At 64.1% G+C, this 26,319-nt stretch overlaps 2 protein-coding genes and 1 long non-coding RNA gene across 4 annotated transcripts; 2 read left to right on the top strand and 1 right to left on the bottom strand.

Moving 5' to 3' along the window:
- The first annotated feature begins 816 nt into the window (after positions 1-816).
- Positions 817-5,694, top strand: ABHD17A (abhydrolase domain containing 17A, depalmitoylase). The gene is made up of 4 exons (XM_068537341.1): positions 817-1,266; positions 2,388-2,582; positions 4,934-5,113; positions 5,216-5,694. The coding sequence occupies exons 1-4, from the start codon at positions 935-937 to the stop codon at positions 5,439-5,441; spliced, it is 933 nt and encodes a 310-aa protein (XP_068393442.1). The 5' UTR covers positions 817-934; the 3' UTR covers positions 5,442-5,694.
- A 5,166-nt stretch (positions 5,695-10,860) lies between these two features.
- Positions 10,861-16,185, bottom strand: LOC137760226 (uncharacterized). 2 transcript variants are annotated; one of them, XR_011073255.1, is made up of 4 exons: positions 15,880-16,185; positions 14,719-14,808; positions 12,913-13,070; positions 10,861-11,524 (listed from the first exon to the last, which is right to left on the bottom strand). It is a non-coding gene; the product is annotated as an uncharacterized lncRNA (long non-coding RNA). The 2 variants fall into 2 exon arrangements; XR_011073254.1 differs by lacking the exon at positions 15,880-16,185 and having other exon boundaries at positions 14,719-14,964.
- KLF16 (KLF transcription factor 16) lies at positions 15,497-24,981 on the top strand. Its single transcript, XM_068537340.1, has 2 exons — positions 15,497-16,102; positions 23,949-24,981. The coding sequence occupies exons 1-2, from the start codon at positions 15,643-15,645 to the stop codon at positions 24,248-24,250; spliced, it is 762 nt and encodes a 253-aa protein (XP_068393441.1). The 5' UTR covers positions 15,497-15,642; the 3' UTR covers positions 24,251-24,981.
- The last annotated feature ends 1,338 nt before the right edge of the window (positions 24,982-26,319 follow it).

The following is a 26,319-nucleotide window of genomic DNA, read 5'->3' as shown; positions in this document are numbered from 1 at the left end:
CCACTTTCCCCTCATCTTATTCACTGTCTCTGTGACCTGAGTGGTGTCTGATTGATAGATGAGGAAACTGAGGCCCAGGGAGGCTAAGCGACCTGCCCAAGGTCACAGACACCTAAGCTGGCAGAGCTGGGGAAGGAACCCCAGGCTCCCATGACCCTGCCCTGCCTCCCCCCGCAGCAGGCTGACCCCTGGGCCTGGCCCCAGGCACTGGAGAGAGCCATTGTCTCAGCCCAGTAGGCCTTCCCAGCCTCGAGATGTATCCTGCTTTTGTTTCCAGAGCCTTTGTTTGTTGTATTTCCTCTGCCTGGGCTCCTGTCTCCGGACTTCGCAGGCCCTGGGAGCTGGGAGCGTGCTCCTGGGTCCCTGTGGTCAGCAGTCGGTCCTCGCCTGGCTGAGCTGTGGCACCTGGGGGTGGCAGATGGTGATGGGCCCCAGGGCAGAGTCTGGGCCAGCCGTGTGGACAGAGGCACGGGGCGGGAGTGGGGTGGGGTGACGTTTCTCGGGGCCTGGAGCAGGAGCTGTGCTGGGGAGAGCTGGGTGGGCCAGGGCTCTGATCGCCCCGCACAGCCTGCAGGCCGAGGCTGGACTGATGAATGGGCTTAAATGTCAAGAGTTGGTGTCTGCCAGCGGAGGAAGGGTGGTGGCAGGCGGGGTCCTGGTCAGGTTTAGGTCTCACCAAGGTCACTTGGGAGCCCCGGGGGAACCCCACATCTTGCTGTCCCCCTGCAGGGTTTCCCTCTGTGCGACATGGACACACGAGGCTGCGAGGCTCCCAAGGGCTCGGCTTGGACCGCGATGGGGCTGGGCTGCGGCCTCCTAACGGGGCTCTCGTCTGGGGCGGTGGCCGGGGGTCGCCCTGCCCCCTGCCCGTGTCTCCGAGCACCCCCATCCCTCCCCTGCCGGACAAGGCCCGCCCCGGGGCCCGGCGCCCGCCATGAACGGCCTGTCGGTGACTGAGCTCTGCTGCCTCTTCTGCTGCCCACCCTGCCCCGGCCGCATCGCCGCCAAGCTCGCCTTCCTGCCTCCAGAGCCCACCTACTCGCTGGTGCCTGAGCCCGAGCCCGGGCCCGGTGGGGCCGGGGCCGCCCCCTCGGGGACCCTGCGGGCCTCGGCCGGCACCCCTGGGCGCTGGAAGCTCCACCTGATGGATCGCGCCGACTTCCAGTACAGCCAGCGCGAGCTGGACACCATCGAGGTCTTCCTGACCAAGAGCAGCCGGGGCAACCGCATCTCCTGCATGTATGTGCGCTGCGTGCCCGGCGCCAGGTGAGCCACGCGGACTCGACCCCCCAGGGTGGAGGGACCGGGTGGGGGGTGGGAGCCCAGGATGTGCTCCATCCTCAGGGCTCTTGTTTCGGCCAGTGGTGGCCCCTGGATGGCCAGAGACCGGCGAAAGCCCATCTGGAGGTGCGGGTACCCCGGGGATTCTTCTCGCCAAAGGGGCGGCAGATGAGATCTGCCCATGGCCACCGAGGAACTGCCGGGGGCCCTTCCACGTGCAGCCCTCTGGGGGGCCCTCTCGGCACCCTGCCTTGTGGACGAGGACCCTGAGGCTTGGGGGTGGCTCTGAGTGGCTGTGTCACGTCACCTGCTCGATGTGGAGCCATCTGCTTCCGGGTCTCAGTGTTCACCTGCCCAGGGCTGGTCTCCTGGGCCCTGGGTGCCTGGTGAGGCCCGGCACCTGCTTTGGGCCGGTGGCCCCTGAGGCCTGGCTGGCAGCTTGGGCCAGGTCTGACTGCTGGAGCCCTACAGTGGTGCAGAGGGGGTCCTTCCAGCTGCTTCTGCCTCAGAGCAGGCTGGGTCCAAAGGGCAAGCTTTTACCTTTCAGCTGGGCTGGGCTAGGGCCACAGCGGGGCTGGAGGAAGAAAACTCTGCAAGGCTGTCGGCCGGGATCCAGCCTGGTCACCTGCCCTCGGCATGACCGCCTGGCAGGGCCGCCATGGGGCACAGGGCAGAGGTGGCGGCCCTGGTCATTCCCTGGAGGAGCGGGAAGAGCTGCACCGCGGTGAACAGGGGTTGGCTCTCTTTGCCTGTGGTCGGAGGGGCCGCGTCTCATCCTCCAGGATGGTTCCGAGCAGTGGGCAAACGTGCCTCCCGTCCTCGGGCCGTCAGAGTCCCTCCAACAGGAACAATTCCAGGGGAGAGGTGGCTGCTGCCCAGGGCGTCAATGTGATGGTCACTGTGGCTTCCTGGGCTCACGCTGGGGGTCCACCTGTGCCAAGAAGGTGACCGGTGGGCCCAGCGGCCCCCTTTGATGAGCGGAAGCCCGAGACTCCACTGTGTGTCGTGGCCTGAGTCACGCCGGGCAGAGCCAGGCACTGTTCCCCTCGACAGGGCTCCTGCCCCCTTCGCCCTCTGACCTGTGCTTCCCCACTGCCCACCCCAAGGTACACGGTTCTCTTCTCGCACGGCAACGCGGTGGACCTGGGCCAGATGAGCAGCTTCTACATCGGGCTGGGCACGCGCCTCAACTGCAACATCTTCTCCTACGACTACTCGGGCTACGGCGTGAGCTCGGGCAAGCCCTCCGAGAAGAACCTCTACGCCGACATCGATGCCGCCTGGCAGGCCCTGCGCACCAGGTGAGCTCACGCGGCGGGGAGGGGCTGGCAGGCGTGTCTCCTCACAGGTGGCTGGACCTGGTGAGACCAGGTGGGAGGAAGCCCAGGTGGGTAGCCCTGCAGGAGAGGGAGCTGGTCTGCGGCCACACTGGGCCACAGGAAGAGGCCTGACCCCTGTTCCCTCTGCAGGGTGACAGGCGTGCTTGGTGTGCAGGGGGAGGGCGGTCCTCCAGCCTCCCTGGGGGGAGCCCCTCCTGGGAGCCGCTGGCCTGGGACTGTCCCCATGGAAATGGAGGTTCCGCCTGGAGGGAGGGGGCGGGCAGAGGACGAGGCCCCTCCTGAGCCCAAGAGGTGGTGTGCGAGGGCGGTGTGAAAGGACTCTGGGAGCCCCGAGGCTGAGGGAGCACTTGGGGTGCGGGGAGGGGCCGGGCCTCTGCATCAGGGTTCTGGTCATGGAGCTTGGCCTCATCCTGAGGAGGGTCTCCTCTGGGCCTGGAAGGTTCTGTCGGGCAGCTTCGTACCCAGCACAGTCCTGGTGGCTGGAGGGAGGTCAGCTCCCAGAGGCTGGGTCCTCCCCAGGCATGGTGCCCAGCACACAGCTGCTTGCTTGACTCAGACAGGGCCCCCGCTGTCTGGTCTACATCTCCGTCCCCAGACCCCACCGCCCCGGTCATCCAGGTCCTGGCAGCCCCCTTCCACCCGTGCTCGCTCACTGAAGCACAATAGCTCAGTCTCTGTGCAGAGATGGCCCGGCGCCCTGTGCTGCTCTAGAGGGAGACCCACCCAACCCCACCCTCCCGAAGGCGGTGCCCTCTGCCTGCCCAGGGCCACCCCATCTTGGCCCTGCCTGGCCGACTGGCGCAAGCAGCTCCTTCAGGGACCACAGCCAGCCTGCCTTGGGGAGGCGGGGCCCTGGTTGCTGGAGTGATGCACCAGGCAGTCCCTGATGCAGGCCCTGGGAGCAGGGTCCCCTGGCACCACCCTGGCGCTGGGGACCCATGCTGGGTGGCGTGGTGCAGGTGTGTGTCCACACTCGGCTGCCGCAGCCTGTCCCCACTGGCTGGGGGTCGCTGGCAGAATCATACCCCGCCAAAGGGCCAGGGGTCTGAGCTCTGTCATCCATCCGTCTGTCCTGCTGCCAGCCTTGACCTCCAGAGACCTGGTCCCTCAGACCCAACAGCTGAGAATCATCAGGAGGGTGGGAGGCTGGGGCCCAAGTGGCCGCCCGGGGCGGGGCAGGCCTGGAAAGAAGAGCTGTGTCATCCGGCACCTGTCACGTTTGTCCAGGTGGAGACAGCCAGGTGGCAGCTGGGGGTCCCTGCCTGGAGCTGGGTGATAGGACGAGGCTGGTGCTCAGCGCAGCAGTGCTCATGGTGAACCAGGGAGCAGGTCGGGGAGGAGCAGCCAGGGTGGTAGGCACAAGGCCAAATGGCATCCCTGAGGCCTGGGGGTTGGGGCCGGAGGACAGGGACGGGTACAGATGGCACCTGGGTGCCCAGGTGGGTTGCCCAGGTGAGGCGAAGACCTTCCCTAGCCACTCGGAGGAGGGGCACCCCCTTTGAGATCAGGATGTGGGTGTGGGGAGGAAGGCCGTGGAGGCCCCCTGCAGTGGGAGGGTGGTGAGTGGGTCCTTGTGGGGTCAGGAGAGGACTGTGCTGGGGCGGCGCTGGGGGAGGCCCGTGTGGAGGGGGCGTGGGGGGGTCAGGACCTGGCCACTGTGTAGGAAAGGTGCCCAGGGAGGGAGGTGGTGGCCACCCACCTCCCCTCAGGAGCCGCTATGCCTGCTCACCCACGTTGTACTAAGCAGCTGAGGGGCCGCAAACTGGCTGAGACGAGAGAGGACGAGGCTGCCTCCATTCCCCGAGGCCAAGGGGGTGGGTGAGGGTGACGGGTGCTGGGAGGAAGACACGCCCCCTTGCCGTGCGACCTGGAAAGGCTGTCGAATTCCGAACAGCGAGGACAGGAGGGCCCCAAGCAGGTTCTGCATGTGGCCCTAGTCGAGTGTGTGTAGGGGTGGGGGTGGCCTGGTGACCAGGAGGAGCAGGAGAGGCCCCAGGGATCTGCCCCCAGAAACCACACGGCGCAGGTAGGGCCCGCACAGGTGCACTGCCCAGGTGTGACCAAGTAGATGCTGTCGAAACTGAGGGTAGAGCCGGGGGCCTGGGGCTGCGGGCAGCCAGCTCCCCTCACACCTGTGGGTCCTGCCCCCCCTGCTGAGCGGACCGCCTCGGGGCTGGGAGGCAGGGGAGGGTGCCTGGGCGCCACCCTATTACCTGGAGCCTGCGCGGAGAACGGGGGACTGCACTAGGAGGGCAGGCAGTGGGAGGGGTGTGCTTGTTGCGTCGCGGCTGATCTGCACCCACCGCCGCCAGGTACGGCATCAGCCCAGACAGCATCGTCCTGTACGGGCAGAGCATCGGCACGGTGCCCACCGTGGACCTGGCCTCGCGCTACGAGTGCGCCGCGGTGGTGCTGCACTCCCCGCTCACCTCGGGCATGCGCGTCGCCTTCCCTGACACCAAGAAGACCTACTGCTTTGACGCGTTCCCCAAGTGAGCGCGGAGCGGGGCGGGTCCGCGGGCGGGGGCGGGGACCCAGGGGGCGGGGCCTCGGCGGTGTTGGGGCGCGGAGGCCTAACGTGCCCCGCCCCGCAGCATCGAGAAGGTGTCCAAGATCACGTCGCCGGTGCTCATCATCCACGGCACGGAGGACGAGGTGATCGACTTCTCGCACGGGCTGGCGCTCTACGAGCGCTGTCCCAAGGCCGTGGAGCCTCTGTGGGTGGAGGGTGCCGGGCACAACGACATCGAGCTCTACAGCCAGTACCTGGAGCGCCTGCGCCGCTTCATCTCCCAGGAGCTGCCCAGCCAGCGCGCCTAGCCTAGCGGCAGGCCCGAGCCGCACCGGGACATCAGCAATAAGGCGGCGCCCGGACCCCGCCCCGGCCCCGGGGGCTGCATGTGAACCCCCGGGCGCCCCACGTCCTCGAAGCAGCCGGCCGGTAGGGGTCGGGACCTGACCCGGCCCCTAGGCCGTGGACAATGTACAGGCGACGGAGCTATGCTCTCCTTTCCTTTTGGAAGCAAAACGAAGGAAAAACGTGAGAACAGAAATTAAAGATTTAAAATTTTAAGGTTCCTCTCCCTATCTTGGCTCATGCGTGCTCTCCCTGGGGCTCAGCAAGCACGAAGAGGGGGCCGGGCTTGTCCCCAACCCCCCAAGGAAAGTTCACAACTGCGGATGTCAGGTCACTCCCTACAGAAGAGGGGTCCAGTTCGGGTCCTTGGGGCTGCCGGTTGCCTGGGTGGTGACGGAGGGGCGGCAGCATTCGAACCCAGGACTCTGCGTGCTCGGAGGGCGCGCCTGGGGAGGGTGGTGGGCTTCCTGTCTCCGAGACAACCCTGGGGGTGGAAGTGGCCGCCGCCGGTTTAGGCTGGGCCTGCTCCGGGCCCCCAGAGAGGCAGACAACCCTTCCGTGCCCGTGTGGTAGACATCGCAGGGCTGCTCTTCCCATCCCACCCCACCCGTCCTCGGCTCCCGCTGCACAGAGGGCCAAGAGAGTCTTGCAAACGGGGACGCTTGGGTCCAGTGGAGGGCAGTGGCAGGTCTGAGGCCCCGTGGGGCCTCCCCAGGAATGAGGTCACGATGAGCACTCCGCAACACGCCTCCGGACCTTGGTCTGAGATGCATCCTCCACCCGGGGTGCCCTTGAAGACAGGGTCGGTCCGCGTCACCCTGGACCCTGGCCAGACGCCTGGCTCATCAACGGCCTCCGGAGTACCCCCTGCGACCTCCAAGGGCGGCACTCTAGAGTGGGTAAGGCCTCAGAGGCCTGTCATCCACCCCGAGGTCGGGCGGCGGCTCGGCGTGTGTGGCGACACTAGGCAGTGGCGAGGCCGGGAGCCGGCGATGCTTCCGCCTCGGCCCCTCGGGGTCCGCGGCCCCTTTAAGAAGGGGCGGTGCTTAGGCCTGGGGGCGGGGAAGACGGCAAGGGGCGCGGCTGGGCGAAAGCGGAAGTGGGGTGGTGCCCGCACAGCGGCGGCGGTGGGTGGCTGAGCGCGAGGAGGCCGCGGCCTGCGCGGTAAGTGGCGGCGGCTCGGGCTCCGGCTGGCCGGCCCTGCCCTTGCCGCCGTCCCGGCTGTGGGGGCGCGCCCAGCGGGCCGGCCGACGCTGGCGGGTGTGTGTCAGCGCTGTCTGTGGCTCACAGCTGGGCCTCGGGCCTGGGGCGCTGGAAGAGCCGGGAGTGGCCCCGGGCACGCCGTCCCTGACCCAGGACGGTGCCCGGCCTTGACCCTCCCGAGCCCCACGGGCCCTCCCGCTGGGAGTCTAGGCTCGCGTTTGATAATCCACGACGTCTGGGAGCAAAACGGAAAGTGGGGTGTGTTCTCTCGGGAGCAGAGAGCATCGGTCCTTTCCGCCGCGGGGCCTTTGCACGGGCTGGTCCTCGTGACCGACCTACCGCCACTACGGCCCGGCCTTTGCCGATTCCCCTCAGCACGTCCGGCTCCTCAGCCTCCCGCTGCAGTATTTCTTCCCCGAAGCCGCCCCCCCCAGCCCTGTGCTCCCATTGACCCCACTGCTGCCCGTGTCACAAGAGCCCGCCGTCTTTTCACCCCATCAGAATGTAAGTTCCCTGAATGCCGGGACTCCGCAGTGCAGCAAGTCCAAAGCGACGGCTCACGATTGAACAAAAATGTTTTCAGACACACAGAGTAATTCAGAGTACAGAAGAGTGTTGGGTGAAAACTCAGTGTTCTTCCCACCCCTGACCTCAAGTGCTCCCCTCCACTGGGGCAGAGAGGAAGCAGTTTCTTATGTGTCAACAAAGACAGTGCATGTGTAGCTAATGAGTTTATACAAAAGTGTGATCCTCTTACTCAGCGTGCCTTGGAGAGTGTTGAGTTTCCCCTACATAGATAGATTGGATCCAGTCCTCCTGGTGGCCACGCCATAGTTTATTAGCACTATAATGTATTCATCCTGTTTCTTCTTGGTTGAAATGTAGGTTTTTTCCAGTCTTCTGTAGCAGGCAATGCTAGGTCCAGTATCCTCGTACAAATATCTTCCTACCCAAGTACGAGTACTTCTGGAGGATGAATTCCTTAATACAGAAGGGCTAGGTCTAAGGGCTTTCCATAGAACTCTAAATGGGTATGTGATCCCTTAAAATAGTATTTCATTGTAGCTTCATTTGTGTTTCCTAGAAGTATAATCAAACATCTCAGTGCTTCTGTCAGATTTGTTTTTATGTTGATCATTTCTACCACTAATATAATCATTTTGAAACTGGAAGTCTATTATAAACATGTATATACTTAAAAGCCATTTGTATTTCACATTCTTTGTCCATTGGGTTCTTGATGTTACTATTGGGTTCTTGGCTTGGGTTCTGTTGGGTTCTTGGTGTTACTGTTTTTTAGGAACACTTTACAGATTAAGAAAATTAGCCCACTGTCTTAAAAAAGATATATTTTTTTCCCAACTTGTCATTCGTGTTTGACTTGGATTGTGTGTGGGTTTTTTTGGTTGTTTTGTTTTTCGTTTGTTTGTTAATTTTATTTATTTATTTTTGCCAGGCACTTAAAATCGTTATCAGTCATTACCTTATCAATATGGCTTCTGCATTTTGTATCATGCTCAGAGATATCTTCCCTACTCCACGATTGTAAAACGTTTGATGTTTTCTTCTGTAAATATAATGGTTTGTTTTTTAAATATGTATTTAAATTTTTGGTCTAACTCTAGAAAGGACTTCTGAAAAGGAGTAAGGTAGGAACCCAAACTGCTTTTTCCCAAATCATTCGCCCCCAACGCCATTTCCCGATAAAGCCATTCTTTCCCCGACTGAAGCACCGCCTTTACCGCACGCACGAGGCGCTCTCCGTGTCCGGGGCTCTGTTTCTAGACCCTATCACCCTAGTCATCCTGAACCCTGCTGACTTCTTTACTGTCTGGAGGCCCCAACTCCCCTCATGAAAATCAAGGGAAGTTCTGTCATAATAAATATAGCTGATGGCTTGAACATGTTCTCTGTAATGCTAGTTCTAACAGGATTCTGAAAACTTAAGCCTTTGGGCCCTCCCCCCTGGCGCCCGTGTACAGTCACAGTGCGAGGTGCTGACCTTGCTTGAGGTCAGCACAGTGCTTTACTCGCCGGTGCCTGCCCATTGCAAGGAAGGGATAAGCTAAGGCCAGGGGCTCCTCAGGCTGGCCCGGCCGGCGGGCTCTGCCCTTCTGCGGGGGACTCGCCTCTCCCACGGGGGGTGCCTCTGAGGGGCTCAGCCTCTGAACCGCAGGGGCTGTGGTACCTTCCGGGCTGCACCCCCCCCCCCTTCCTTTCCACTTGGTACAGCCCATGAGCCAGGCCGCCTGGGACAAGGGCCAACTTTCGGTTCTCCATTTTGTGAATTTCCCAGGACACACGTGTTCACACCGGGCAGCGTTCTTGCGCTTCTCAGCAGGCGCCCCCCGGCTCCCCGGAGCCTCTGGTCCTCCGCTCGACACTTGGCCTGGCGCACCTCACCTGACACCTGGCCCCTGGGTCCCGGGACCAGGGTCCAGGCTCTCTGTTCCGCGGCCTAGGCACGCCTGGCACCCAGAGACCCCGGGGAACCCAGCCTGCCCAGGGGGTGGGGCTGCCTCAGCCAGGCACAGGCCCCTCCCCGAGGGTGGGGTCCGGGTTGTGCGCATTACCCTCGCCCTGAGGAGCCCCGACTGGACTTCCTGCGGGGCCCAGCCCCCGAGGGCCCTCCGTCCATCCTCCCTTCCTTCCTCTGGCGACCCTGCTTCACTGCCCCCCCCAATCAAGCTGAGCTGGTGGGACCCACCCCTCTGGTTCTGCCGTCTCCGTGTGAACTGGGGGTCCCAGAAGAGGGTGGGGAGTTCAGTGTCCTCCCTGACGCGTGGTGGCTGAGGTTATGTGAAGAGCTGTGTCCCCCCCCAGGGCCCAGATCTGAGATGGGGCCTCGCAGTGGGTACCACCCGTCAGGGCCCCTGGCACCCTGACCCAGGGCCTGGGCGCTCCCCCAGGGCAGGCACTTGTCTGTCTGCTTCACGGTCAGGGTGTAGGGCCAACGTGTTAACTATGCGATTCCGTCAGGTGGGAGTGCCAGCCCAGCGTCAGGATCCCCCTTAAGTTTCGAAGCTCCTGCCGTGTGCCAAGTCGATCTTCACGACGACAACCCTGGGCTACTGGGGTCGCCGTCCCCACTGTCCCCACTTCAGGGGAGATGGCTTTGGCCAAGCTGCCCAGAGAAGAAGGCCTGGGACCCTGACTGGACTCAGGCCTGGTCTCTCTGGTGCTCAAGTGGTCTTGGGACACAGGTGTGCCCCTGCTGGACAGTGAGCTCTGTGCTGCCAGACCCCAGGGCCAGGGGGCACAGGTCAGAGCCCGGTGTGTGTCCACAGCATGTCCAGGTGAACTGGAAGGGACGGGCCTGGCTGTGGTCATGGTCATCGCTGGGAGGAGCCGAGCCAGGTGCTCTCTGAAGCCCAGCAGAGCGCCGCGCAACCCACGTTACAGGAGAGGGCCTTGAAGAGGGCTTGCCATCTCCCCCAGCAGGGCACGGGGAGGCCAGGCCCACGGGTGGCCCCCACTGCAGCTGGCCATCTGAAACTTGCCTCCGGAAGCCCCTGCTTTCCAGGGGTCGGTCCCGGGCCAGCAAGGAATGGAGGATGAGAAGGGGCCCTGGGGAGGGAATTCACACGGCTCAGGCCAGACCCGCCCCCTCCCGCTCCTAGAGAAGGGACGGGTTGCGGGGGCGGGCGGGCTGGGTCTCTCCCCAGCAGCTGGGAGCAGGGACCTGGCACCTCCTGTGGGGGAAGATAGCCACATGCCCACTGCCCGGCTAGGCCTGGGCTGGGGCCTTCTGCACTTCCTACGTGTGACCAACCCCTAGGACCACGGTGAGTAATCTGACACACGTTAGAAATAAACACGGATGGGGACTTCCCTGGTGGCACAGTGGTTAAGAATCCGGCTGCTAATGCAGGGGACATGGGTTTGAGCCCTGATCCGGGAAGATCCCACATGCCACGGAGCAACTAAGCCCGTATGCCACCACTACTGAGCCTGTGCTCGAGAGCCTGTGAGCCACAACTACTGAGCCTGCGAGCCACAACTACTGAGCCCGTGTGCCTAAAGCCCATGCTCTGCAATAAGAGGAGCCACTGCAGTGAGAAGCCCGCGCACCGCAACGAAGAGTAGCCCCCGCTTGCCGCAACTAGAGAAAGCCCACGCGCAGCAACGAAGACCCAATGCAGCCAAAAAAAAAAAAAAGAAGAAATAAACACGGATGGGTTACAGAGGAGAAGGCAAATCATGCATGAATCTTAAAAAATGCTCTGTTGTCAAAGTACAACATCCTGCTGGAACGTCCGCTCCACGAGGGGTGGGGGCTTTTGTCCTTTGAGAGCTGCAAGCAGGACCCACGTGGAGAGGCTGGGGGTCACACCCACAAATGTCCAATGCCAGGCAGGTGGTAAAAACGGGTGCACCTGCCTGCCCAGCCTGACGCTCTGAGGAGCTGAACCACCCGCCCCTAGCCCCCCACCCCACGTCCCCTTCCTCTTCGTGCGTCTCCAGGCCCCTGCAAAGGTGACCGCTGTGGACGGGCTGGCAGAGGCCACTGTGCACTAAAAGGCTGCAGAGACAGGTGGAAACACCGAGAGTTCACAGCGTGAAGGGGCTGTGGCTTCCAGTGAGCTCGAGTTCGCAGCTGACCCTGTGTCTTGGCCCTCCCATAGCCTCGTGCTCCGTGACACAGTGACCGACACAGGCTGGTCCACCTGTTCTCCTCTTACCCCATTACAACAGTGCAGCCATACACAGACGTTTCTGTTTCCTTAAGAATATTTTCTGGGGGACTTCCCTGGCAGTCCAGTGGTTAAGACTCCGCACTCCCACTGCAGGGGGCATGGGTTCGATCCCTGGTCAGGGAACTAAGATCCCGCACGGTGCACGGCTTTAAAAAAGAAAAAGAAAAGAATATTTTTTGTGTACCTTTGCAGGAGTGGAATTGCTGGGTCACAAGGTACCACATTTACGGCTGTGACAGCTCTGTACACAGCTGTGAGAATGTAGAACTCCTCCTGGTGCCTCCGATGTGGGCTGCTAGCGTCCACTCCTCGTGTTTAATTTCAAACGTTCACCTCGGATTAGTTTGGGGTTTACAGGAAAGCTGTCATGCCTACCCTTCCCCCAGCGCCCCTCGTGGGAGGGTCTTGTGAAAACCAAGGACTAACTTGTGTTACCTGCCCATTCGCACACTCCAGACTTTTTTCCCATCTCTGCAGTTTTCCCACTAACGTCCTGTTCTGTTCCAGGGTCCGACCCGGCAGCCCACATGGCCTTCAGTCATCATGTCTCCTTACCCTCTTAAAATCTGTGACGCTCCTGCAGTCTTTCCTGGTTTTTCATGACCTTGACAGTTTGGGGACCAGTCGGGAATTTCTGTAAAATATCCCCTAATCTGGGCCTTTCTCAGGTTTTCTCGTGATCAGACCAGGGCTATGGGTATAGGGAAGAACACCCAGAAGTGAGGTGCCCTTCTCATCACATCCCACTGGGGATTGCTGACACCCTGAAGACGACCTTGACCTCCTGGCTAAGGTGGGGTCCCCAGGTTTCCCCACAAGCAGGTTACTGTCCTCAGCCCAGTCCACACCAAAGCGGGGGAGTTATTTAGAAGATAACTTCTCAGGGACTTTACCGGCAGTCCAGTGGTTAGGACTCCGTGCTTTCACTGCCAGGGGCCCAGGTTTGATCCCTGGTCGGGGAACCAAGATCCTGCAAGCCACATGGCATGTCCAAAACAAAAAGAAAAACAAAAACTTTTCATACAGAAAAGTATGAAAGCAAAGGGCCCATGGCCCATAATGGCACTGCCTAGATATCTACTGACATTTAAAGAAAATAAAATAAATACACATGGATTAAAAAAAAGGTTGAACTATACAGAAAGTACTATTAAAACAAAAAGTAAAGGCTTCACTGTCTTTAAAAAAAAAAAAGCTATGGTCCTTCCAGAATGTCTATACATACAGACACACAGACATACACGCAGGTACACGAGCCTAGATTCCCACCCTGACCTGTCAGGGCCCCAGGGCATCCATGTTTCCGATGCGCTCCACTTTATATTGCCTTCCCCTCACTGGCAGCTGGGAGGCTCGCCCTCTGAGCCCCCTTCCCTTCCACACCTCCCTGTGTCTGCTCCTGCCCAGCTCGGCTCCGTGGGCCTTGTGGTCTGGCGAGAGCCCCCCTGAACCCCCTGGTGCCAGAAGGGAAGGCTAGAGATGGGCCCCCATCTACAGGTGAGGAAACTGAGGTCTGGAGAAAGAAGGGACTGACCTCTGTGTGGGTGCCCCGGCCAGGACAGAAGCTCAGGCCCCCAAACCCTCTGCTGCCTCCTAGCTCTTGCATGTGGGCCAGCCACTTCAGGCCTCTTCTGGGGCCTCTCCCAGCCTTGATGTCTTCATCTATGAAATGGGTTGACAACTCCTGAAGGGCTGTAGTGAGGATAGGGTGACAAAACATAAGGCAGAGGTGAGTATGGGGTCAGGGTGGGGCAGGGGGTGTCATCAGGGGTCACCCAGGCATCCCCGGGGGCCTGGGGTGTGAACAGAAACACTGTGGGTGGAGTGTGGTCCCCCGCCTGGGGTCTCCTGCCTGCACAAGTGGTCCGTGGAAGAAAGCCACAGGTCCAAGACCCTGATTATCCGTGGGAGCTAGTGCACACCTGGGGTTCTGAGAAAATGGTTTATCTGGGGCCGTGAGATCTGTCAGGCACAGCCAGGACGGCAGTCCTAAGCTCTGCTTTGCCACGGTCCACCCCCCCCTTGCCTGTGGGAAGAAGGGCCCCCTTCAGTTATCGCCCCATTTTCCCGTGGCTGCCCCCTTGAACTACAGGCCCCAGGGGGAGCCATCTTTGGGATGCTACCCCCACTTCTTCCACTTGTCAGGCCTGTGTCCATCCCCTGTGCCACTATCTTGAGTCCCAGCTGCCTTGCCCTAGACTCTGAGCCCCTGGAGGGCAAAGCCACTGGGGAGATCTTGCTCTGGGCCCTATAAACATCAGTGGAAGGAATGAACAAAGGGTCCCGGCCTCTTTCTTGTCCTGCTTCTTCCCCACGTGCTGGGGTGAGCTGCGGCCTATGGGGGCAGCCCGCAAAGCACTTCCTGCCTTGTCTGGACTTGGGAGAGGCCAGGCAGAGGGACTTGGGGAAGACCTGAGGGTGGGTGTACTGAGATGGTGGAGAGTGGGGGCCTGCCCAGGTGGGCCACCCTCCTAGACTTTCAAAGGCACAGGAGGCCCCAACCAGCAGGAATGCTGACAGCCGGTGCCCACCAAGTGCCCACCTGGAGTGGGAGTGGGCTCATCTGTTAAAGAAGCGGCATCTCCTCTCTGAAGCCTGAAGTCATTGCTCCAGTGCCCCTCTCCTCTCCCTCCCTCTGTCCACCCTTGTGCAAGGGCGGGCCCCCAGAGGGGGCTGGCACAAGCTGGCACCACCAAGGATGGTCGGGCCTAGACCAGGGGGACGCATGGGGCAGAGGCCAGCCTGGGGCCAGAGGGGCGGAGCCAGGCCTTGTCAGCTAGCGCGCGGAGCGGGTACGTGTTGCAGGTGGCCAGGGTGAGTATTCAGTCCGGGGATGGGGTCTGGGCCAGAGCCCCCGGCCTCTGTCCACACCCAGCTCAAGATAAGAACCCGTGCAGGAAGGCCCCCTGGAGGCCGCTCCTGCCACTGCACGGTCCCCGTGGCCTGCCTAGGAAGGGGCGGGGGCGTGGTCGCAATGGAGGGGACCACCCCATCGCCCCACTTCCCCGCGCCCGCTGCTTCAGACCTGCGGATTGGGCGGACCCCGGGCATCTGCGTTCCTGGCGTCATCGACGACATTAAACAACTTGGCCAGGACGTCCTCGGGGGCTTGCCGAGGCCCCACTTTCCCCGTCTGCGCCCCAAATTTCCCTGACTGGCGCCGGTAGCGATGTTCCCGACCCCCTTGTCCTGGAGGGGCCGGCCCACTCTTCCTCCCCAAAGCACCCCGAGCCCCGCCCTTTGTGACCCCAGCCCTCCTCACTCCCGAATGGGGCAAAAAAAGAGGAACGAGCGCACGTTAGCTCGACCCTGCCAGGCGGGGAGTCCTCCCCTCCCCTACCTAGCTGCGGGTCTCCGGGAGCGTCGAGGGGGACCCCCATGAAAGCGGGCGAGAGAAGGCAGGGGGCGCGCGGTCGAGCAGGGCCACAAACTGGGGAGGAGAAGAGGGGGAAGGGTCGCGCACGTGGCCGGGGGGCGGGGCTAGCCGCTTCCGCACCCCCACCGGGCCACGTGGGGAACGGACCCCTCCCCCATCTTGACCTGGGGCGCGCCCGGGCCGGGGTGGAAGCGTCCGAGGAAGGGGCGGGCCCCCGCCGGCCGCGCGCCTCAGCGTAGGGTGGGCGAGCCCGCGGGGAGGCGGGGCGCGCGCCGAGCAGGGAGGGGCGCGCCCTAGGAGGCGGGCCTTCCGAGAAGGGAGGGGCGTGCTGGGACGGGGCGGGGCGCGCTCCGGAGGCGAGACCGTAGCGGGGACCAGGCGGAGCTTCCTGGTGTGAGGAGAGGGTGCTCGGGGAAGCTGACCAGGGGTGGCCGCAGGGGGAGGGGAGGGTCAGAGGGGGCTGGCTCCCCGGCCTGGCGCCCCGCGTGGGTAAGGAGCGCTCGGAGAAGAAGGGGAGGCGTACTCTGCTGCCAGAGTAGGCGCGCCAGGGGGCGGCTCCTTCGGCCCGGCCCCGCCCCCGGCGGCCGCGCGCAGCGGGCAGGGTGGTGGAGGGCGCGCCGGGCGGGGGGCGTGGCCGCGCGCCCCGAGGGGGCGTCCTCCGGGCGGGGCGGGCCGCGGCCGCCCCCGCGGGCTCCGGTGCGTCAGGGCGCGTCAGGCGGGGCGGGGCAGGCCGAGCGCGGGCGGCGGCGGCGGCGGCGCGCGCCGGCCTCCTCCTCCTCCTCCTCCTCCTCCGCCTCCCGCACTCGAGCAGCCGCCGCCGGCCGGACGGGCGCCGCTCCCGCCGCCTCCGCTCCGCCCGCTCGGCCGCGCCGCCCGCCCCTGCCTGGCATGTCGGCAGCCGTGGCGTGCGTGGATTACTTCGCCGCCGACGTGCTCATGGCCATCTCCTCAGGCGCCGTGGTGCACCGCGGGCGACCGGGCCCCGAGGGCGCGGGCCCGGCCGCTGGCCTGGATGTGCGCGCGCCGCGCCGCGAGGCCGCCCCGCCCGGGCCCCCGGGGCCGCCGCCGCCGCCGGCCCCCGCCGTCCCGGGCCCAGGCCCGGGCGCCGCCGCCGCCGCACCCCACCTGCTGGCCGCCAGCATCCTGGCCGACCTGCGCGGCGGGCCCGGCGCCGCTCCGGGGGGCGCCTCGCCCGCCTCCTCTTCTTCGGCCGCCTCGTCCCCGTCCTCCGGCCGCGCCCCCGGCGCCGCGCCCGCCGCCGCCAAGAGCCACCGCTGTCCCTTCCCGGGCTGCGCCAAGGCGTACTACAAGTCCTCCCACCTCAAGTCGCACCTGCGGACGCACACAGGTGAGTCTGGCCGCGCGCCCGGCCCGCGCAAGGGCGGCCTCCCGCGCTCCCCACCCCCCGCCGGGACCCCGAAACTGCGTGGCGCGTCGGGGGCGGGGAGGGGGGCGCGCCCGGGCCGCCGCCGCGCCGGCCGGGAGGGCGGGGCCTTGGTGGGTGGGGCGCGCGCGGGGGGCGTGGCGGCCACGCGGTCGGGCGGCGAGCGGATGGCGGGCGCCGAGGTAGCGGCAGGGGCTCGCGGGGCGCGCGTCGCGGCGGGGTCCGCGGGCGGGATCGGGGCTCCCGGGCAGTCTCCTTCGCTCTCGGCCTCGTTTCTCTTTTATTTTCCGTTGGTTTCGGATTTGGTTGGTGGGCATTATGGTCGGAGCGTCCAGTTCTGAGGTTCTCGTTCTCTCTCCTGCCTTGGTTTCTTTCTCTGTAGAAAGGCAGGAGGAACCGCGCGCTGCCTCCGAGGTGGCCGCGAGGATTCACCCCAGAGAGCGGCGGAGCGCCTGGTGCGGAGCCAGGTTGGGGGGTGCCCGGCACGTTTTCTTTTCCTTTATATGTATTTTAATAAGGCGGAAGGCAGGGCTGGGAGTGCGGGTTAGGGCTTGAGTCTGGGGAGGAGGGGGACCCCAGAGGATGTCACGTCCTCAGTGCGTTTCGCAGCTTCCTGGGTCCCCCCCACGCCCCCGCCTGCAGCGGGAGCCTGGAAGGCTTGGGGGCGGGGGAGGGTTCCGCGCGACACTGTCACGTCTCACAGCCCAGCCGGGGGTGGGGTTGGGCCGCGCCGCTAGGGAGCCGGAGGCAGGGGGCTCTGGCCACCCTTTTACTCTGTCACCTCCTCTTTTTCCTCCGGTGGGTCCCTCCAGTCCTCCCCACGGAGTCCCACCCTCAACCCTGAGTATTTTCTCTTGGGCTGGGGGTCTGGGGATGGTGGGCCTTCGTCACCAGCCTGAGTTTGAACATTGGAGGTTTTCCTTCTGTTGGGAAGGGCAGGGGAGCTGGGTGGGAGTGCACTTGGACTTGGTGGTTCTGTCCGTTTCTAGCGCATTACGTACCGCCTCCGGGCTGCCTTCTCCTGAGGGCCGTTATGGGGGTCACGTCGGGCAATAGGGTGCATCAGCTTGGCTCAGTGGACACGCTCCCGCTGTAGGAACACGTGGAGCGGGTGCATGGAAGAGGGGTTGGACCTAGCGTTGTGGCAGAGACATGGATGGTGTGAACCCTGAGAGTGGCTCAGACCCCCTAGTGCTCTAGTTTGGTTTTTTCCACATTCTGTTCGAGTCTCTGGGTCTGGTGAAGGGGGTGGCCACCTCCCTTCCCACTGTGGCTTTGTAGGGACACTTCCCCAGGGTATCCTGGGATCCTTGAGTACCCACGTGGGCCCCCAGGCAGTACTGGCTGCCCCCCTAAGCCTTTGGGGGAGCAAGGACTCCTTGTCGAGGGCCTGGATGTCAGTATTACCATTCTGGTTTTAAAGAGAAAGTGAGGCCCAGGGGACTGAGTTGAGGTGTCCCAGTGATGGGTGGGGGAGGGCAGGGTGCCATCCCCCCATGCCTTGCCCCCTGGATAATAATGGTGCTGGGCCCTGGGGTGGGGGGGTGCTGCTCCTAAGAGTGAAAGTCGTGCACCCAGGCACCTTTGGTTCCGGTTTTGGAGGGTTTGGGGCACCTTCGTGCTCAGTGATTGCTAATTCAGCATCTGTCTAGTGTTCAGGACCACCAAACCCTACCCAGGGTCTGTGTCAAGGCCTTTGGGTTTTTCCAGCCCCCAGGGGAGGGGGCAGCTGTTTTTATGCCTGTTTTGGGGGTGGGGAAGCCATGTTTGTCTTGGACCTCTTGTTGCTCACTGCTGGGGGCAGGCCTGGGGAGTGATCTGATGAGGAGCTTTAATTAGATGATGGCTGTCTGCTGCGCCGTTGTCCCCCGAGGGCCTTTGGGAGGGAGTCCCGTTCCACCCGCCTCTGCCTGATGACCGCTCTCCTCTCTGTAAAGTAAAGAGAGCTCCCATCCTGTCCTGGCCCCATTTTACAGATGAGCAAGCAGGCCCAGCAGGAGCCAGGCGAGTTGAGTGTGGCGTCTCATCATCCCTGCTCCATTTGGCACAGAGGCTTGGGGTGGGGAGACCAAGAGGGGCGATGGGGTCTTTCACAGGGCCACCCAGCTGTGGGGGAGCGGGGACGGCTGTCCTCCGGTCCCCTGTGTCTGGCCCGCAGCCCCTGGCCCAGAAGGAGCTCTCCTGCCTCCAGTGTGGGGCAGGGAAGGACTGGGAAGCTGCAGGAGATGTTGACGCGGTTGCCGTGGATACCGAGAGGGAGAGGGAGGGAGGTGGGGCGGGGGCGGAGAGGCTGGCAATCTACTCCTCGCTCTCCCAACCTCCCTCGTCTCCGGACTGCTCCCCTGCCCCAGAGCCCCCAGTGTCCAGCAGCTCTGGGGGGCTCAGGCCCCCTCCCCGCAAGGAGCTGAGATCTGGAAGTGGGGCTGTTAGTCTAGGGTCTCCTCTTCGGCCCTGCTGACTTCGGGGCTGGCTCATTGTCTGTGTGGGGCGTCCTGGCTGCTGTAGGGTGTTGAGCAGCCTCCCTGGCCCCCACCTGGAGCACCCCCCGTTGTGACAATGACAGATGTTCTCAGACATCATCCAGTGTCCCCTGGGCGTTGCGGCAATACCTCCAGCTGAGACCCCCTGTAAAACCCTGTCTGCTTGAGCCTGAGCAAGAGTAGCTGAGCCTTTACAGTGTGTGAGAGGCACTGTGGGGATGACCCAGTCCCCGTCCCCCGGGACTCCTGGAACACTGGGGGGACAGTGAAAGCAGCGGTGATGGAGGAAAAGGCTTCCTGGAGGAAGAGGCCTCTGAGCGACACCGCGGAGTCAGATGCAGCAGGGAAGGGTGTGTCCCAGGGGAGGGGACGGCACCCTGGCTGCAGGGGGTGGGGGCAGGGGCCCTGGGGCGTGGATTTGGAAGGCTGTGGTGGGAGGTGGGGAGGGGGCAGAGTAGGTAAGTGTGCCCTTTAATCCCAAGGGCAGGGCGGGGGTGTGGGGGGGGCAAGCCCGGCTTTGCAGAGGAAAATCCGTTTATGGGGAAGGGATTAGGATCCAGCAGAGGGATCGAGGAGGGGGGCCCGCTGTGTGGGAGGGAGAGCGGGGGGCCACCGCAGGAATTGGGTGGGAAGGACAAGGCCCAGGACTTGGGGGACAAGAGGCGGCTAGGGCGACCGCTGTTTGCCGAGCAGCCTAAGGAGGGGGGTGAGTGGTGGTGGTATTCTTTGCTGAACAGGCCCCCAGGAGGAGAGGCAGATGGGGAAACTGAGGCCCAGAGGAGAAGTAGCCACCGCACCCCCCAGGGTTGTCTGAGTCAGCAGACCCCACCTCCACCCCTCGCAGAGCTGTGAGCGCCCCTAGCGCACCAGGTGGGGCGCAGGAGACTGGTGGCTTATCTGGGGGGCCAGAATGGGGCAGTGCCAGGGCACGGGGTGGGGTGCGAGTGCCCAGGACTGCCTGCCCCCCAGCCCCCTCCTCCCGCGACAGGGTGCAGCGAGCAGCTGGGACTGCTCACAGTGTCGGCGCCCCCACCTTGCAAGGGGTGATAACCACCCCCCACCCAGGCTCCCTGATAAAGGTGGCCCAGATGGCCCGGGAGTTGGCACACGATACCAGCCTGAGGAGCTGGCCTCCCGGGGAGGGAGGGGCGCCACCCTCACCCAGTCCCGTTTCCAGAACAGCGGGGCTCCGGAACACACATGCTCTGGGGGGCCTGAACACACAGGCACTGAGTAGGCCATCACCCCCGATGCTGAAGATGCCGGTCCGGGTGGGGCAGCAAAGCCAGGGCAGCCTGGGTTCCCCAGGAGGGAGGAGAGGTGTGGGGTGGCAGGTGGCCCGCTTTTTATGTAAACGGGGGTAGTGGTGGCTCCTACCTGGTGGGGGTGGGGAGGTAAACCAGATGACGCACCAGCAAGCTAGCTGGTTAGCTGCTGCTGGAGCTGTAGCAACCTGAGTGCCATTCTCGGGGCTTGTAGACGCTTTCCACGCATGTGTTAAGCACCCACGGTGTGCCAGGCCTGTGCTGTCAGCTTTATGGTCAGGTGGGGGGCACATATCATACCCAGGAGAGACTGAGCATAAGCGTAAGAAAGCCGAGAACGGGGTCAGTGGGGGGGTACCCCAGCGGGATAAGGAGAGTCTGCTCTGAAGGGTGACGTTAGCACAGAGAAGGGACAGAGTGATGGGGGAGAGGTTCCAGGCGGTGCGTGAGGAGCAGCTACCGGGGCTGCAGAGAAGCGAGGCCACAGTAAAGACTTCAGCTTCGACTCTGAGCCAGGGAGCAGAGCACAGACTGGGCGGCCCAGGCACCCGCCGATGGGCTGCTGCCCCACTCCCGGCCTGAGCCGGGGGCTGGAGCCACGAAGAGCCAGGGGGGGTTTGGACATATTTTGAAAGGGGCTCCGATGGGATTTGCTGCCAGGTACCACGTGGGGAGGTGAGAGTCTGGGAGACCTCCGCCTACGGTTTTTGGTGGCAACCGGTTTTTGGTGGCAACCGCAGAGCAATTGAAATGGAAAACCTACAGGAGGGGCGGGGACAGGGAGAGAGATGGGGGTGGCTAAGATCACAGAGCAGATGAACTTCGCACGGGTTGGTCTTTGTTAAAGCCATCAGGATGGCCAGCCGCACGGGGACCCTGTGCTCTGCCCCCCGGACCTCACCATCAATTTTCAATCCTTTTGGCTGTATGTCCGTACTGTCCTTCGTGGCCTGCTCAGGCCTATTACCTTTGGGAAGCCCCCTGCCCCCCCACATGCTGCAGTCCCAGCCTTCTCCAGCTCTCCTGGGATGCTACCTTACCTGGGCCCCTCCCCCGGTGCAGTTCACCTGGTAGGTGGCCATTTGCGCAAGGGTTGGCTGCGGGCCACACACACCCCCCTTAGGTTAGTCATGACCTCAGGAGGTCACAGTGAAGGTCCCCTGTCAGACCCTTGGCCCCCAGCCCCAGACCAGGGAGGTGGGGCACTGTCCCCCGTGAAGGCCGAGCACACTGAGCCAGGCCTGGCGCATGGTTGCCAGGACCTCCTTTCCGGCCGTCCTGAGCTCACCCCTAGTCCCAGCCCAAGTCAGAGAGTCAAGTCCACCGCAGCCCCGCCCACCGCATCCTCCTCCGGCACCCAGGTGGACTCAGCAGACAGGCGGCCGCACCCGGCATGCCGGCTCTGAGCCTCTGAATGTTACCCTCCTTCCCGACCAGAGGACTGAGAGGGTGGCAGGTCCTGGCATCCTGCAGGCATCCGCCCGACCTTGTGGGGAGGGAAGCCTGCGCGCCCCGGGCCCCGCCACCCACGTGTGCACGTGCGCTGCGCTACCCAGCAACCGGGCCTGGGGCGGGGTTGGCAGGCGGCCAGCCGGTGGGGCGACCCCCGGCCCCGGCGGGAGTGGGACCACGTGAGCGAGGCCGGCTGGGGCTGCGGATGTCCCTGCCGCCGCCAAGCTACGTGCGGCAGCTGTGTTCCCGGCGGCTGCAGGCGTCCGGCCCCTGCGGGCACTGGCACCGCTCTTGCAACCTGCTGGTGGCAAAGTAGAGCTGCGGGACGGAGGGAGGGGAGGGCAGGGCGGGAGGCGGGCCCCGCTGCCCTAAATGGGGAAGTGAGCCAACTGCGGGGCGCACCCGCGGTGGGCTGGCCCCCCTCTCCCCCACCTTCTCCCCGCCTGCGTCCTGCAAGATGGCGACAGGGCCGCATACCCCTCGGAGGGGCGTCGCTCCCCCAGGCCCCCGTTTGCTTGGAAGCCAGCAGCCCCGCCCCCAGACTTCGGCCCTCGGGACCTGTCGGTTCCAAGTGGGGTGGGGTGGGGTGTCCCTTCTGGGGCTGTTTTGAGCCCCGTGATTCTATGGAGGACGTCCCCGCTGGGGCCCCTCCCCCAGCGGCTGCGGACTCTGCCTGCTGGATTGTTCCAGGGGAAGCATGGGGTGTGGGGGGTGGGACAGCCCCAGGGATTTGGGGCCACCTGTGGTCTTGGACAGTTGCTCTCCACGAGCACCACGATTGTGGCCTGTGACCCCTGGGGGAGGTGGCACCAGCGCGTCTGGGTCCCCAGCCTCCTGGGGCCTGCCCTCCCCCAGCCGTGAGTATAACCGACAGGTATCCCACAAGAAACTTTCTGGGGGAGGCTGCTGGGCTTTGACCCCCCCCCCCCCTTTTCAGCCTCGCTGGTGGTGTCCGAGTGCGACCAGGAGGAAGGGGTGGGGGAGGGGAGGTTTTAGTGCCGCTCTCTCCTGGGCAGCCCCTCTGAAGTCCACTGGTGCCCCTCAGTGGTTCGCGATCCCTTCCCCCTCCCAGCCCTCTCCCCAGGGCGGGCCTTGAGCTTCCAGAGCAGAGATGTCACTGGGTCACCCTGAGAATGCAGGTTCCCCCACCCCACGGCTGCGGGTCTGTCCCATGGCCCCCACCGCCGGCTCCTGGTCAGCTGTGCACGCCCCCACTAGGGTGCTGCTTTGGGGGTGCTTCTCTGATCCTCGGCTGAGGACACCCTTCAGTCTGTCTCCCTCAGCACCTCCCCCACCGAAGGGCGTGTTTCCTGAGGCAGGGTCAACCTGGGTCACCGCAGTCCCCAGTGCTCGGTGTGGGCCTCCCAGTGTGTAACCTACCCTGACCCCACTGTGGCTCCCCCTCCTGCCCCCCAGCTGGCCTCCCCCTCTTCCTCTGCTGGGTTCCGTCCAGTGCCACGAGGGGCGACCCTGCCCACGTGTCCACACTCTATCCACCCCCAACACACCCTGCAAACCCCCTGGGCATTGGGCAACACAACGCCTGGGGATTCCAGGGTCCCAGGTACCCGGCGCTGGGTCCAGAAGGGTGCAAACTCTTGGGTGCTTCACGGCCCCTGGGCCTGGGGCGTGGCGGGGGTCCCCCCGGGTCGGCTGGGGACACGCTGACAACACACACGGTTGATGAGGGGGGATCGGGCGACCCTGTTCCGGGGCGGAGACCCCCCCAAGGGATGGGCGGGTGGGGACTGGCAGGCGGGATGGCGGCGCCCGCAGGGGCAGGATGGGCGAGGCCGGCCTGGCGGTGGGAGGGGTCTGCGGAGGAAGTTGCCGGTGGCGGCCCGCCCCTCCCCTCGCCTTTGCTCCGCTGGGGCGGGGCGAGTCCTGGGCTGCCTCGGGCTCCGCCCCTTCCCGCACCGCACCCAGGGGCTGTCCCTGCCTCGCCTTGCGTCACTCCGCACCCTGCGAGTGCGGCCCCGGGGTTGGCCGGGGTTGGGGGTCCCTTCACATGTCCCTCTGCTCGTAGAGGGGCCACGAGGGTCAGCGGTGGCGTCAGGCGCGGGAAGCTGCCCAGACGGTGCCCCCCACCGGGTGGTCATTTCCAAAAGGAAGGGGCTTGACTGGGATCGCGAGCACCTGGGAGCCCCCGGAATGCCCCCACAGGAAGGGCAGAAGGGAGTTTCGCGGGGGTGGGGACGGCAGGACCCGTTTGCATAAGAAGCCTCTCCGAAAACTCGACGTGCGTTCGGAGCGGACACGTGTGTGCCAAGTACACATGTCACCGAGGTGGCGCCGTCGTGGGGGTGGGGGCGCGCGGGCGCGCGGTCCTGGGAGAACGCGGTCTCTTTAGGTTCTCCTTTCAACTCATGGCAGCTGCTCTCAGTCTGATTACCATTAGTCGTAGAAATAGAGGGGAGAGTATTCACGGGGGTTCGCGAAATGAGTTGGGGCCGTTTTCTTTAAACATTCACGTCGAGAATTCAGCCTCCAGAACGAGGTGGGGAGAGATGAGGCAGATGACGAGGACCCTTGGGGATCTGATGGGACTTCCTCCTCTCCCTCTCTGCCCCCGCACTGACCGCTGTCTGTCTGTCCTCCGCCTCCTCCGCGCAGGTGAGCGCCCCTTCGCTTGCGACTGGCCGGGCTGCGACAAGAAGTTCGCGCGCTCCGACGAGCTGGCCCGCCACCATCGGACGCACACGGGCGAGAAGCGCTTCCCCTGCCCGCTCTGCTCCAAGCGCTTCACCCGCAGCGACCACCTGACCAAGCACGCGCGCCGCCACCCCGGCTTCCGCCCGGAACTGCTCCGGCGCCCGGGCGCCCGCAGCACCTCGCCCAGCGACTCGCTGCCCTGCAGCCTGGCAGGCAGCCCCGCGCCCAGCCCGGTGCCCAGCCCGGCCCCCGCCGGCCTGTAGAGCCCCAGTCCGGCCGCCCTGAGCGCGCCCCCGCTGGGCCTGGGCATGGAGCACCAGCAACACGCCTACTGTCCCGGCCCGGGGCGGGGAACGGACTGACCGCCAGCCCGGCCCCTTCCAGTGTCCCCCTGAGGGCCCCCAAGATGCCCTTGCCCCCTCGAGAAAACGAGGAGGGGCCTGAGACTGGACCGGGGTCATCCGGGCCTTGGACTTTGCTCTCGGGAGGGGTAGTGGCCCCGTGTCTGTATATAGCCATGATCGTTAACTCTCTTCCCAGCTGTTAAACAGGGACCCTGGGTGGGCGGCCAGGAGGCGTCCCCCTTCCCCCTTCGCCACCTCCCTGCTTTGAGGGACGTGTGGGCCTTGGGGGGAGGTGGCCCAGGAAAGGCACCCCCTAACCGGTGTTCACACTTGGTCCCCAGGCCCCTCTGTCCACGTTGGGATGAAGTATGCAAAGAGCCATAGGTGAACCAGGGGTTACCGCGGGCTGCCTCGTGTCCCCCCATCCCCCGCCCCGGGAGCCCCTCACCCCGCCGAAAGCCATTGGAGACGTTCAGGGAAACGGGGTGTGGCCCGGCCGCCCCCATTCGGGTACTCAATCTCAGGTGTCCACAGGTTCTGCCCCACTGCTCACGGGAGGGGCCCCTCAGCTCCCCAGCCTCGAGGGCTGGGTGGGTGGGGACGGGGGAGGTCGTAGGGTTTCCATAGGGGTACCGGTTTTGCTTCTGAGACTTGGGGTAGGGAGGGAGAGAAGGGGGGGGTTCTTCCAAAGAGCAATTTGACTCACGGTGGGGGCAGGGTGGGGGGCGCGAATATCACGGGATGGGAGTTACTGCAGGCTTATTTATTTTCCTCTGTCTGCTGGCGCGGGGGGCTGCCCTGCCCCTCTGGGTGGGTGTGCGAGTGTGTCAGTGAGAGAGACTGGGGGGAAGCTGGCCCCCAGTTTGGATGGCCGGCTCCCCTCTCCTGAAGGGGAAGAGTCCCCGACTTTGGCCTTGTGCAGCATCACGTGACAATCAATCCCTCCTATTTGGGACCAGGCCAGCCTTCGGGCGAAATGCACCCCTTCCCCGCCCTGCGGATGGGGGTGAGGAGGCCCCGGGCCCTGGCTCCATCCTGCCCCCGGCGTGGCCACTGGACCAGCGGTTGAGGTCCCGCTCACGCGGGCGGGCGGGCGGGAAGCGGGAGGGCTGACCCCCGAACCCCCTGGGGTAGCTCGATTTTTTTGGACCGGGTAGAATATTTTTTCAGGCGCCAATCTCTTCCTTGATCTGGGCCCCGGTGGGTGGTCTGTTGTCCTCAGGCTTTGTGGGTGTGGGAGGGAGGGTCTGTGTGGTCTGAACTTAGGATGGGGAGGGACAGATGTCACGTTCCCTCCTGGTGTCTTCCCACTGTGGCTGCGGTTGGATTTCATTTTGGACAGAGGGACTGAAGACCCCGGCCCTGGAATGGGAAGGGACCCAGGCTTCCTGTCCCATACCGTGAAAAGGCCTATCCCGCCTTTGGCTGCACGAGGTCTGTGGCACCCCTCTGTGTTCCAGAACCTTCCTGCCTCCCAGTTGGGGGCTGGGGCGTTTGGATGGCACTAGCGTGGACCGAAACCGGCCCTGGCAGGATCCAGGGACAGGTGCCTGGGGTCCTGGGGAGGGGGGCGGGGCTGCGGAGGATCTTCCCGCGGTGGTGAGATGCCTTAGTCCAGGGGGCAGAGGGCGGGCCAGGGCCTTGTTTCCCTTTGTGTCTGTCTGGACGCCCCCCTCATTGTCCCAGCCGTGGCCGGTGCATGTCCGCAGTGGGTGGGCTGTGGTCTGAGGACCCAGGGAGCTGAGAACTTGTCCCTGGCCCCCCCCCCCGTGTCCAGGGGTCTGGAGGGACCGATGGTCATTGGGATCTGGCTCCAGCCATTTTAGCTGTGGCCTTTCGAGGTGTGTGGGGGGGGGTAGGGTCCCAAGGGATTTGTGCTTTCGGGTGACCCCCCCCCCCCCACACTCCCCTTGCCCTGCCTGGCCTCATCCTGGTATTTAATTAATTAAACATGTCTTTTTTAAACCCGATTTCCAGAGCCTGTGTGG

This window comes from Eschrichtius robustus, chromosome 2 (assembly GCF_028021215.1).
Source record: "Eschrichtius robustus isolate mEscRob2 chromosome 2, mEscRob2.pri, whole genome shotgun sequence".
NCBI lineage: Eukaryota > Metazoa > Chordata > Mammalia > Artiodactyla > Eschrichtiidae > Eschrichtius > Eschrichtius robustus.
This window is presented reverse-complemented; position numbering and strand designations above follow the sequence as displayed.